This window comes from Gossypium hirsutum, chromosome A09 (assembly GCF_007990345.1).
Source record: "Gossypium hirsutum isolate 1008001.06 chromosome A09, Gossypium_hirsutum_v2.1, whole genome shotgun sequence".
Classification (NCBI taxonomy): domain Eukaryota; kingdom Viridiplantae; phylum Streptophyta; class Magnoliopsida; order Malvales; family Malvaceae; genus Gossypium; species Gossypium hirsutum.
This window is the reverse complement of record NC_053432.1, coordinates 81,641,802-81,654,759: the sequence shown is the minus strand read 5'-3', so window position 1 is coordinate 81,654,759 and position 12,958 is coordinate 81,641,802. Positions and strand designations below refer to the sequence as shown.

The 12,958-nt window shown below is 31.2% G+C and overlaps 2 protein-coding genes across 3 annotated transcripts; both read left to right on the top strand.

Annotated features, from left to right (window-relative positions):
• The first annotated feature begins 3,826 nt into the window (after positions 1-3,826).
• LOC107961167 (trafficking protein particle complex subunit 2) lies at positions 3,827-5,551 on the top strand. Its single transcript, XM_016897383.2, has 5 exons — positions 3,827-4,847; positions 4,973-5,058; positions 5,150-5,211; positions 5,314-5,399; positions 5,504-5,551. Exons 1-5 carry the CDS (start codon positions 4,767-4,769, stop codon positions 5,549-5,551), a joined length of 363 nt encoding a protein of 120 aa, XP_016752872.1. The 5' UTR covers positions 3,827-4,766.
• Positions 5,552-6,284: 733 nt separating this feature from the next.
• On the top strand, positions 6,285-11,515 carry LOC107957188 (uncharacterized GPI-anchored protein At1g61900). 2 transcript variants are annotated; one of them, XM_016892636.2, is made up of 8 exons: positions 6,285-6,561; positions 8,137-8,259; positions 8,772-9,614; positions 10,146-10,391; positions 10,520-10,534; positions 10,668-10,808; positions 10,958-11,005; positions 11,292-11,515. In XM_016892636.2, exons 1-8 carry the CDS (start codon positions 6,543-6,545, stop codon positions 11,363-11,365), a joined length of 1,509 nt encoding a protein of 502 aa, XP_016748125.2. In that variant the 5' UTR covers positions 6,285-6,542; the 3' UTR covers positions 11,366-11,515. The 2 variants fall into 2 exon arrangements, with proteins under 2 accessions (XP_016748125.2, XP_016748126.2); XM_016892637.2 differs by lacking the exon at positions 6,285-6,561 and adding an exon at positions 6,621-6,895.
• The last annotated feature ends 1,443 nt before the right edge of the window (positions 11,516-12,958 follow it).

Sequence of the window (12,958 nt, the reverse complement as noted above, 5' to 3'; positions counted from 1 at the left end):
AAATGATAATTTAGTTTTTACCTTCTAATTCTCAAATAGAAGAAGAAGAAGATAATATTAGTACAAATTCAACAACACCGATAGGTATGAAAACAGTTCAAATACCTATTTTCCCTACTGAACCTAGCAAAATTCTAGAAATACTAGAATGGAAGAAATACAATCTACTACTATTATTCAACAAATGAAAATAGGAAAAAATAATATTATTACATTTTCAAATTTCCAACCTAGGAAATATTATACATATATAGAAATTACACATCAATTTAGAGACTATAAAACATATTCTTTGCATGCTTTATTAGATACTGGAGCTACCACAAGTAGTTGTAGAGAAAATGTCATTCCTGTAGAAAAATGGGAATTAATGAAAAATCCAATTAGAGCTATAGGAATTGATGGTAAAGAAACCATAATTCAATTTAAGGCTAGAAATATACCAATTTACATAAATAATGTAAGATTTGTAATTCCTAAAATATTGTGTTTTCCTGAAATGCATGGAGACATATTATTAGGAAATAATTTTATATATCATCATCTACCGTTTTCTATAGATAGAAATTTAGTAATATTATCAACAGAAAAAACTTCTGTAGAAATACCTTTAATAGAAAACCATAAATTTGTTTGTGATAAAGGATTTAGACCAATAAGAAAAGAACAAATTAAACAACTAGAAACAAATCATTGGTTGTTTAAAATTCTAGAAAATAATTTTAGTGAAGAACCATTAAAATTATGGGAAAATAGTCCAAGATATTGTGAAATAAAATTAAAGAATCCTAATAAAATAATTAGAATCAAACCTATGATCTATACTAAACAAGATATAGATGAATTTGATATACAAATCAAAGAATTATTGGAAAAGGATTAATAGAAAAAACTAATAGTCCACACTCAAGTCCAGCTTTTATGGTAAGAAACCATGCTGAAATAAAAAGAGGAAAAGCTAGAATGGTTATTAATTATAAAAGACTAAACCAAAATACTATTTTTGATGGATACTTTATTCCACGGAAAGATGTTTTAATAAATCAAGCTAAACAAGCAAAATATTTCAGTAAATTTGATTGTAAATCAGGATTTTGGCAAATAATGCTAACTGATGAATCTAAACCATTAACAGCCTTTAGTGCACCTAATGGTCATTATCAATGGAGAGTAATGCCATTTGGATTATGTAATGCACCTCAAATCTTCCAAAGATGGATGGATTCTATATTTAATAAATATAAAAAATTTTGTGTAGTTTATATAGACGATATATTAATATTTTCAGAAACACTGGAAAAGCATAGAAAACATTTAAATATTATCTCCCAAGAATTCATAAAACATGGAATTACTTTGAGCCCTAAGAAAATAGAATTAGAAAAAAAAGAAATAGAATTTTTAGGTTTAAATTTATCGGCTGATGGTCTTAAACTACAAGATCATATTATAGTAAAAATAAAAGAATTTCCAGAAGAAATTAAAACCCAAAAACAACTTCAACAATTTTTAGGTATAATTAATTATGGAAGAAACTTCTTTCCTAACTTATCTGAAAAAATAGGAGACTTATATGAAAAATTAAAAAAGGATAAAACTTTTAGCTGGTCTAAAGAAGACTCAGAAATTATTAAAAATATAAAATCAGAAATAAATTATACCCCAAAAGTCTATTTACCAAAACAAGGTGATAGATTAATTTTAGAAACCGATGCATCAGAAAAATATTGGAGATGTATTTTAAAAGCTAAAACAGCAAAAAACGAAGAACTAATATGTGGATATAGTTCTGGAAAATTTAAATCAAATGAAGTTAATTATGCTATATATGAAAAAGAATTATTAGCTATTAAAAAAGCAATAAAAACCTTTCTCATATATTTAGCATCTGAAAATTTTAATATAAAAACTGACAACCAGGCAGTCAAACAATTTCTGACTAATAATAGTCTAGAAAGTGTACCAAGAAGAATTAGATGGTATAATGATTTATGTAGTTTCAATTTTGAAGTTTTATATGTCAAAGGTACTAATAATATTATTGCTGATTATCTTAGCAGGCCTTATGGATAGAGGTAAAAACCTCTAGAACAAGTCGGGGAATGGACTACTGTCCATAAAAAACCCAACAAAGGAAAGCAGATAAATCCTAATCAAGGATTTACTCCCAATCAGGGATTTACTCTTATATTAACAGGATTCTATCCTAATCAAGGATATTATGTTCCTTATCCAATGGTAAGACAACCAACTGGATCTCCTTCATCATATGCATCAAGAATGGTAAACGAATACCCTTCAAAAAGAATAATTCAATCTCCTTGGTCTCAAGATCCGAATTCAGCATATCAAGCCAGTTACTCTGAAGTTATAAAAGGAGCAGAAAATTTGTTGAAACAACAACAAATTCCAGAAATAAAAGATTTTTATAATCCAGGATTACCAAATGAAATTTATAAATATATTAATGAAATATGGAAAACCCATATTTTAGAACAAAGAGCAAATTTTAGACGAGCTCTTATAAAGTTTTCACAATTTCTAGTTGAAAAAACAAATAAAGAAAATGAAGCACATGAATTATTATTAAAAGCTGTTTTATACAGAGATTGGCAAGAACTCGAAATAGAGTATACAAATATCAATGAGATAAATAATCTTATTGATATATTTCAATACTTTATTCATAAAGGAACAAATAGTCCCATTATGAATAAAATGTTTAGAATATGTTTATATAATAAAGCTAGAAAAATACTATCAGCAGAAATTTTTGAAAAAATCAGTAAAATTATCTGCAACCAGCAGACTCAATATAAAAATGTCTTTTCTGAATACTTTTTACAATCATATGTTTATCTAAATGATATAGGGGAAGAAATTCCTACTATAAAATTCAGATTAGATCATGAACCATTTGATATAAACAGTATTGAATGGGGTTTCGTTAAGAAAATTGTAGTACAAAACTTTTCTTTTCACTTATTAAAAGATTTTCCTGCCATCATAAAAGCTATATTATCACTTTTAGTATATCAAGATGATTTTTATTACTATTTTTATATCCAAATAAGTAGTCTTATTGGAATTGCTGAAAAAAAGCGATTCTATCAACCATATCAAATATGGATTATTCAACGAATGTTTGATAGTCCTTATTTATCAGCAGCCAAAGAAGATAAAAAACACTTGATCAAAACCATTGACAAGTGTTACAATAATCCAAAATATTTTCAAATCCAAGCCGGAATTGATTTAATGTCAACAGCACGACATGTACTTCAAGATCAAACATACAAACTATCTACCGATGGAAAAAGAATAATAGCTGATAAAAATAGCATAATTCAAAAATCAAGAGATGAAGAATCCACACAACTGCTAAAGAAAATAGCAGATATGGAAATAGACGATTTCCCTTCAGAAATAATTGAAGAAATCAAGAACACGTGGGAGACTTGGAATTCACCAAGACTATCACCAGAATCTTTACACCTGGATGAAATAGAAACATGGAACCTGGACAGCATCCAAGAAGGATAAAGACAAAGACCACGTGGAAAGTCAAGAAGACTTTCAAGATGATTTTCAAGATTGGCGGTAAACAAAAATTCAAGGCATCCATGTACAAACAAGATATGACAAAGACAACTGACAACATACGTGGAGGCAACAATAAATTCATCCTTATCAGAAACACTGTGCGGGATTGAAGAAAAATCAAATAGAGTTTAGAAATTTTACTATAAATAGCAATGTAAAGAGCTTAAACGGGATATCGAAAAATAGTTTAGAAATCTTTCCTTTTACTTTCAGTATCCTCTCTGTAAACAACCTTTCCTTGTAAAAATCTTTCCTTTAATAAAAAATAGATCTTCCGCACTTTAAATAGTCTGTAATAAAATATCAATCTTCCGCAATATAAAAAATATATAATGTCCATGCTATATAGTTATGATTTGGGTTGTCTAGATTCAGATTCATATTTTTGATTAACGTCGCAAAGCTTGGAAATATTTCAATCCAATTGCAGCTTCTCGCATGATAACGCTTCCCTGATATGTCTAAACTGATGTTCTTCTTAGCGGGAATATAACCCAAAAAGAAAGTTACTTGTGTGATTTTGATGTTTCATTAATTTTAAAAAATCACTGTACCTTTATCTATATTATGGATTTTCAAAATTTCTTTTAAAGAGTGGATTTTGGGTACAATTGTGCTTTTACCTAGAACCTTTTGAACTCAACATTCATTAAAGCTATACAGATAAAAGTGATACAAGTTGCTGCGAAGGATAATTTCTCGTATCTGCTATCTCTACATGTGCGCACACCATCACAAATGCCACACTCAAACAAACAGAGACAATATAATCTATGTATTGATGACCTCAAGAACCAGGCTTTAATCCATAGTCAATCCTATTCCCAATAAGAGCAGTTGACAATTGAATCCAATCGTTTCCATTGTTTTTGTTTCAATAATACTGCAAAAAGAAAGCCTCAAAAATAGTGGGGTCGTTGAGTTTATTGATCCTTTATCTTAGGCATAGTCGGTTCTATTTCTTAACGAGGGCATGGAAAGGGTAATATAACTTATAGGTAGAGTGTCATCTTGATAAGTTGGAAGTCATCAGTTCAAGTCTGATTACCCTTTTGCGTGTTCTTTGGTAAACTTCTACGATGTATGACACATTCTATGTACCATATGGCAAAAGTTTTTTTCTCCCTTTTTGATGTTAGAATTGATCTTCCCATACCTCAAGGATGACAACTACAGCTTGTTTTATCATCGTGAGCCGAAATGACATCCCAATATATGAAGCTGAAGTGGGTTCTGCTGCTAAAGTATGATGTTTCTCCACATCTTTCTATGCATTTATTCCTTAGACATATGCTCATATCAAACACTTGCACTTGAGTCTGAATTACAGAGTTTGTTTCCGTTCCACTGACTGAATCTCTCAATGCAGAGAGAAGATGCTGCTCAGCTGCCACAATTCATATTACAAGCAGCTCTGGATATTGTTCAAGATCTTGCATGGACCACTAGTGCCATGTGAGTTCTGTTTTTCACAATACATCAACGTTAGTATATTCCGGGTAACTTTAGAAACTTGTGCTATATTTCTTTCATCATACTGTTGCAGGTTCTTGAAAGCAATTGACAAATTCAATGATTTGGTGGTATCGGTTTATGTTACAGCTGATCATATCCTTAACATGTACTGAACTGACTCGATAACTTTCATTGTCATTTGAGTATCGCCTGTTTCTAGTTCTAAACCAATCCATTTCCTTCACCTCCTCATACGTACACGATTTATGCTACTTCTCGACTCTCGTAGCGATGATGGAATCAAGAGCTTTTTCCAAGAGGTTCATGAGCTTTATATAAAGGTAACCATTGTTCCCTGCTCCTGTTAACTCATCTTCTTAGCTATATGAAGCACGCTCATATCTGACATTGCCTGATCGATGTTTTCATTATCTGGTAATTGCAGAGTCTTCTTAATCCACTCTACTTGCCTGGTTCCCGCATTACATCATGACATTTCGATACAGAAGTTGGTGCTCTTGCAAGAAAATATCTCTAGGCAAGCAATTTTTTCTGTTCAAGAAGATATCGAGCTTAATATAAATTCTTAACGTGTTCATAATTCGGGTTATATTCTCATCTTTTTTATTCATGCTATACCCTTTTTAGTTATTTTTCTCATGTTCGTGTCGTGTCCTATTATTTTTCGTTAGTATAGTGTGAAATCGTTTCATGTTGTAACGGGATGACGGAACGGAACATGGAAAAGATAGAACTGGGTAACTTTCAACGTCTAAAAAGGTATCCAATGAAGATGAACTTGTAGTATTTGACTATTTTATTATTACTATAAATTAATGAATTCCAATTAAAAATAGAAAATAGATCAATAATTGGATCCAAAACTTTTAAATTCGAGTTTGGATATTTTAGTTTTTTTTTTACTAGATGAATAAATTTTAATTTTGTTTTGAACCAAATTTTTAATTAAAAAAAATAATAAATGTGACAAAATTTTAATAATAATTTGATTTAATTTTTATTATATTCTAAAAACTAAAAATAATTAAGCACATATAAATAATTTTCAACTGAATTTTATAATATTTAGTTAATGAGATGTTTTGGAGGAAAAAAAAATATTAGAAAAGGGCAAAAATAACGAGTCGGGTAAAGAAAAACCCGAACCCGAGACCAGAAAAAGGAAAGTAAAGTTAGCTACCACTCGGTAGCAGCGACCCCATTTCTGACTCGCTCACTCACTCACTCACTCAGTAAATGAAAGCCTTCGTCAATAATAATAAATAGAAATAATACTAGGAAAAAAGAAAGCTAACAAACAAAAAGCTCTCATTTTGAGTAATTTATTTATTAGGTTTCCCAAAAATTATTAAGAAAATAAATAATAATACTCATAAAATTTAATCCTTTTTTTCACCCACCGATTCAACCCTCCTTTTTGATTTGATAACTTTCTTCCTCTCAATTTTTCACCGGAATATGTTATGTGTTCCACATCTTCAGGTAACTTTTTTATTTTCTTTTCCAGTGTTTGGTAGATAAGAAAATGCTGGAAAAAGGAAGGAAATTTGGATGAGTGTGGATTTTTTTGTTGGTTTTTTGGGGGGTTTGAGCTTACCAAGAAGTAAGGAAATTTGGGTGATTTTTCTTTTTTGGAGTTGTTTTGAGCTAACTCTTCATTGTTTGGTAAGAGAAGAGTGAAGTAGAAGTTTGAGCTCAGATTTTTTTTCTCTTTTTTTTGGTTTCCTTTTTTTAGACGCTTAATCTGGTGACCTTGGTTTGCTTCAGTTATATTTTTTTTTCTTTGAGATACTGTAATTTCGTCTTCGGACAGATGGTAAGATTTGAGAAATTTTTATGGTTTGATTCTTGATTTAGTTTGTTTTCAGGTTTTTTTTTTTTGCTTTTTTAAGATTGATGTGTTTATATGGTTTAGTTTTGTTGTTTATGCTTAATATATTGCTTACTCGTTTGTTTTCTAATCTAAGAAATTGTTTGGGGGAAAAAGGAAAATGGGTATTCCCCCCCCCCCGGGTAGATTTAGGTTACCTTAACGAAATCCTGTTAAAAAATGGAAAAGAAAGTTGAACTTTAGCTGATCACTACCTGGGTTAAACAATTCTTATCCAATTTTACTTAGATTTGTAACTCTTTGTTTTAGCTGATGTGATGGAAGAACTAAAATATTGTTTCTAAATGTTCTAAATTAAGCTTAATTAATTGCTTGATTGAGTTAAGCTAGAGTTTCTGTTAATATATGTCTACTCAATAGTTTGTCTTCAGAAAATAAAAGAACTTGATAGTAATTTACTGCAGTTGTGAGGCTATTTAAGTGGGATTCGTTATTTTTGGAAAAGTATGAAAAAACAAAATGGCGTAGAAAGTACTGTTTCCATCTTTTTTCTTCTGCCTGGAGTTTAGGTAGATTCCTTATAGAGCTTGTCTAGGTGTGGTTCTGGTTAGTCGAACTGAGATAAAATGGTTTTTGGGTGGTGAAGAGGGAGAAAATTGTGAGGTTGAGGGGCTCTGGAAGAGTGTCATAGTTAAAACTTTGATGACTGGCTTGATTGTTGATTCTGGAGTGTCAGAGTCCCTTGTTCTAATTACAAGCTTTAGACGGAAAGTTTCTAGTGTGGGTTGAATTGTAGTACTAGTTTAGTTGTTAAGCCTTACTTTGTTTGTATGGTGTATAGAGAGTTGAAGGAGGTAAAAAGATGCTCACTAAGTCCATATTTTTGTAACCTGAGTAATGTACAGAATAATGAGATCTAATTGTTTTTACTTATAATCAGACAGTGCCTAAACTGGAAATGCCCATGACTATGACGTAAATGTACAGAATTGAAACTTGCAGGTAGGGTGATGATACTGTGTGATGCAGCTGTAATAGCTATGGTCCTATGGATATGAATTTTTTCATCAATGTTTATACTTTATTTATTCCTTTTCTCCTGCAAAGTTTGACACGTGGTGCTGTTTTTGTTGCAAGGATAAAGAGTTACATTTAGTTTTACATTATTTCTTATTGGGCATTGGTTTTCTTTCCTGAACTTGCTCTAACACTTGAAGCTGATATAGGCTTTACTGCACCGCTGCAATCATTGTTAGAGAGCTACAAGAGCATTTTCAGTTGCATGATCCAATGGTGGCAAAAGGCTAGAAGAGCTATGGATTGCTTTCAGAGTGTTAGCCGTGTTAAAGGCAAGTTGTTTGAATTGCCTAATTGGATCTGCTTAACTTTAGCTTTAGACATGACATTGTGCTGCTTAAAAAGTGGTGGAGGTCCATAAATTTAATGTTATGAAGGTTTTGAGTTGGCTTTTTTCTTAATTTTAAGAGAATATTTCTATGAATATAGGGCAAGTTTTCCTCTATTGTCAAGTTGAACCATGTATTTCTTAATTTATTCGGGATGATAAATTTTTACTTGAAGTTCACACTTATAGGGAATCTTAGAGGAGTCACAATGAAGGAGTAATTAGAGTTTGTATAACAGTAATTTCCCCCAATTAATGGTTAGCCATTGTTATGTTTTATTATAATTTTGAGTTTGGCCTAGATCTCTTAGTTTGTTCTTTGTGTTTACCTTACTGGCAAAACGTATACATGGTGCTTTAGCATTAAACTTTAACCTTCGTTCCAGAACTTACTATATTAATCTTTTGAATATTTATCCCTTTATTGATACAAATGTGACTTGTGTATGGTTGCAGGTTCCCTATGCCAACAGTTATTAATATTCATTTTCTGGTTATCGAGTTTCCAAGATGTTGCCACATTGCATGACCCTAGTTACATTCCTTCCACGTCTGAGCTAGCTAATCCACCGACTACTGCATTATTTGAACCTATAGAAATATCCCCTGCTGTCATTCCACGATACCCTTCTCCTGACGAATCTGTACCACCCATGTACCCAAGTTTCCCCACAACATATGAACCAAATTTAACTGGAAGGTGCCCTGTAAATTTTTCTGCTATCTCGAATATCATGGGGAAAACAGCATCTGATTGTTCTCTACCTTTGGCAGCACTTGTAGGAAATGTTATATGTTGTCCACAGCTTGGTAGTTTACTCCACATCTTCCAGGGTTATGGCATCGATTCTGATAAGTTGGTCTTGGGAAATGCTGTTGCTAATGATTGTTTTTCAGATATCATTAGTATCTTAGCTAGCAGAGGGGCCAACAAGACAATACCCACGGTATGTTCTGTAAAATCATCAAATCTCACAGGTGGTTCTTGTCCGGTGAAGGATGTTAATACCTTTGAGAAAACAGTGAATATGAGCAAGTTATTAGAGGCTTGCAGCACTGTTGATCCTCTAAAGGAGTGCTGCAGGCCGGTTTGCCAACCTGCAATTATGGAAGCTGCTCTGCAGATTTCTGGAACACAAATGATACTCAATGATGATAAAACTGTAGTTGGGGAGGCTAATCATATGGATGCCATTAATGACTGTAAAGGGGTGGTATATTCATATCTTTCAAGGAAACTCTCGCCAGATGTGGCCAACTCTGCATTCAGAATACTATCTGCCTGCAAGGTCAACAAGGGTATAGTTTCTGTATATCTTGCCTGATTGTTGTTCAATATTACTTTACCAACTGTTCTGGTCGTTTATGTGTTACCCAAGTCTTCTTTGCAAACTTGCTTGGGTGTGTATTTTACCTTGTGACAGTTCAAGTCAAGATGATTCTATATTGTATGGAGCCATCATTTGGTGAAAGAATTGAAAGTAGAGGCAGTGTGGGCAGTCTGAATGGATGGTAGATTTTTGTTTAAATCACCTTCATCATTTGTGTTTTACATGATATATTTTTTCTTCTTTATTGTTGGTTCCTATGTTGTTCCAGCTCTTTTTTAAGTACCCGTGTCCAACACATTTCCAGATGTGGGGTTTTTGGATTTGATTCTTCATTTTTTCATGTTGGTCCATTAGGCATTATCCTGAACTTCTTATTCCTTCTCTGAATTCGCATAGTTATTTTCCATTTGTTTTGCAAGATATTGTAGCATTTGTTTTTGTATTATTTGCCAGTTTTTTATGTTGCCTACAACAGGATAATTATTTTTTGAATTTGCAGTTTGCCCTTTGGAATTTAACCAGCCATCAGAAGTAATTAAGGCATGCCGTAACGTAGCTGCTCCCAGCCCTTCCTGTTGTAGCTCATTAAATACATACATTGCGGGGATACAGAAGCAAATGTTAATAACAAACAAGCAAGCCATTGTCTGTGCAACGATGTTTGGATCAATATTAAGAAAAGGCGGAGTTATGACAAATGTTTATGAGCTTTGTGATGTTGACTTAAAAGATTTTAGTATCCAAGGTACAGTATTCTTTTTTATGTTCTTCTACAACATTGTCCATTTTGCTCTGTTTGTATTGCTATTTTATCTGATATTGAGGTTTTCTTCTTTCTGCCTGTTTAATTCTTATGGGCGGTTGCTACAACAGCATACGGACAACAAGGTTTGTCACATTTCTTACTCTTCCTATCCCCCCACATTTACACATGCATTGGTTAAAAATATAGATGGTCTGTGTGTGAAATTAGAATGTACCATATGGCCTGAAAAATTTTTGGTATTGTCTACATATTTAGGATGCCTATTACGAAGCTTACCAGCAGATGTTATATTTGACAATTCGACGGGCTACAGCTTTACATGTGACTTGACTGACAACATTGGAGCACCGTGGCCGTCATCATCTTCAATGTCATCCTTGTCTCTTTGTGCTCCAGGTAATTGTTTGAGGATAAAAAATGGCTTTTGTATGTTTGCTTTTTATCTGGAAGGGATCAACACAATTGAAGTGTGGATTCAATAAAGGAGCATAATTGCCTTGTGTGCTTCATCTTAGTTTCCTAATGGTTGTTGCCTGCTGCTGCAGAGATGTCGTTGCCTGCCTTACCAACATCGGAGACGCTGAAAAATCTAGGTATGTAACATTTATTATTCATATTGCAATAAGCATGCTGGAAATGACAAGCATCTATCTTGCTCTGATTCTTCATTTTGCTTGAAGTATTTGTATCAATACCTATATCTAACATATATCTGGATATTGGTACGGCTATATAAGGACTCCAAATACAAGAAAAACTTAACCCGTGCCTGTTACACACCTTAATTTGAGTAACATAGATATGGTTATTTTATGTAATAATATATATATTGAAATTATAAAATTGTGGAGAAATATTGATTTGAGTTGGTTGATGCAGGCTGCCATGGATGCACATTGGAAATGTTGGTACCCATTTTTTCATTTTTTGTTTTCAGTACATTTTTGTACTGAAAAAGAGTTTGTAGTTTGCAGGTTGAGGTTGAGGTGGTTTAAAAAAGGACAGTGTAGGACTTTTGTGTGGTGGAAAAATTTACTTGCATTGTATGTTTCCATTAGGCCCTTCTTGTATAGTAAGTATCCATATGTTTTGTCTTCCCTTTCTATGCTTTCTCTCCCATTTGTCCCGCTATTTTTGATAAATTTGCTTTTAATGTATAGGACTTTGAATTTTTTTTAAAACAAATCCAAACAAAATATCATTTTCTATATTATAATTGAAATCTTTTTAAATGAATTTCATTAAACTGAATCAAATTGAATTTTACAATATATTTTTGTATTGATAAGAAATTGCATTTTCCTCCTTTTCGTTCTTTCTTTGATTGCAAGCCCTGTGCGCCGACGAGGTTGTCTTTATGAGACAAAAAGTAGAGGGAGCTAAGCTAGTGAAAATGAGTGATAAAAGGAAAGGTACTTTTCTCAAAAAAAGAAGGCGCTATTAAATGAGTTTTTGTTTTATGCTTTTTAGATATTATTTGTTTTCTTTATAAATATTTTTAAAAGGAAATTCAAATAAATTAATTAATTTATATAAAACTTTTGAAGTTATTTTTACTTTTTTAAATATAAAATATGAAAACAGCACTTAAAATTTTTTAATTTGGATTGATTTTTATATTCTCAATTTTCTTACTCAATTCTAGTTTCCAACCATGCCATAAGGAATGAGATCTTAAAGTTGGGTTTGGTTCGCTGAATATAATATGACATTTTAGAATGGGATATTTTGATCATTTTATAATCTTATATTACGCAATACTCTCAAGATGTAGTCCATTCCTTAGGTTTGAGACCAATTTATCTCTTGTTTTTCTTAAATAAAGTTGGAGACTAATTAAAAACAATTTTGTTTTTTTGCAATGAACTAATAGATGCCATATATTACAATTATAATTATAAATAATTTTATTTTATAATTTATTTATTAATATATTAATTATAATTATGGTTGGTGTTGCAATAACTTTTCATGAATTGTTATAATTATTATTTATAAATTTATTTCAATGTCATATACTTACTTCTTAATATATAAATTATAATAAAATGTAAAAATCGTAAGAGAAATTATTAATTTTATGAAAATTGAGACTAAAAACATTAACAACTAAACTTGTTTAAAAAAAATTATAATAAAAACAATTGAGTGAAATATGCTTATAGGCAATTGTACATTTCATCAACCAACTATGCAATTGAACAAAAAAAAAATTCATAAATCTTACATTCCAGCTAAATGAACTAAATAATGCAATTTCACATTCCACACATAATCTTAATATGAAATGTAATTAAGATTCAACGAACCAAATGTATCTAAAATTTTGTCAAAATATTAATATTAATATATTTTTATAATTAAATTTTAAATTAAAAATATTAATAAACAATAACTTTGGTCTGGTTAAATTGGTCCAAATATAAAATACATCATTATTGAAGTTCAGTTTGAGATATTGAAATATTTAAATTCATTAACAATTTTAATATTTAAATCAGTTAATTTTTTTAGAAAATTGAGATATTGAAATTACGAGTCCTCAA

Bases quoted from the DNA above. Each gene is read 5' to 3' on its own strand.
- LOC107961167 (XM_016897383.2), top strand. From the start codon at position 4,767: ATGACAACTACAGCTTGTTTTATCATCGTGAGCCGAAATGACATCCCA. The intron at 4,848-4,972 runs GTATGATGTTTC...CTCTCAATGCAG, and splicing joins AAGTGGGTTCTGCTGCTAAA to AGAGAAGATGCTGCTCAGCT. The intron at 5,400-5,503 runs GTAACCATTGTT...TGGTAATTGCAG, and splicing joins TTCATGAGCTTTATATAAAG to AGTCTTCTTAATCCACTCTA.
- LOC107957188 (XM_016892636.2), top strand. The intron at 8,260-8,771 runs GCAAGTTGTTTG...GTATGGTTGCAG, and splicing joins GAGTGTTAGCCGTGTTAAAG to GTTCCCTATGCCAACAGTTA. The intron at 11,006-11,291 runs GTATGTAACATT...TGGTTGATGCAG, and splicing joins GGAGACGCTGAAAAATCTAG to GCTGCCATGGATGCACATTG.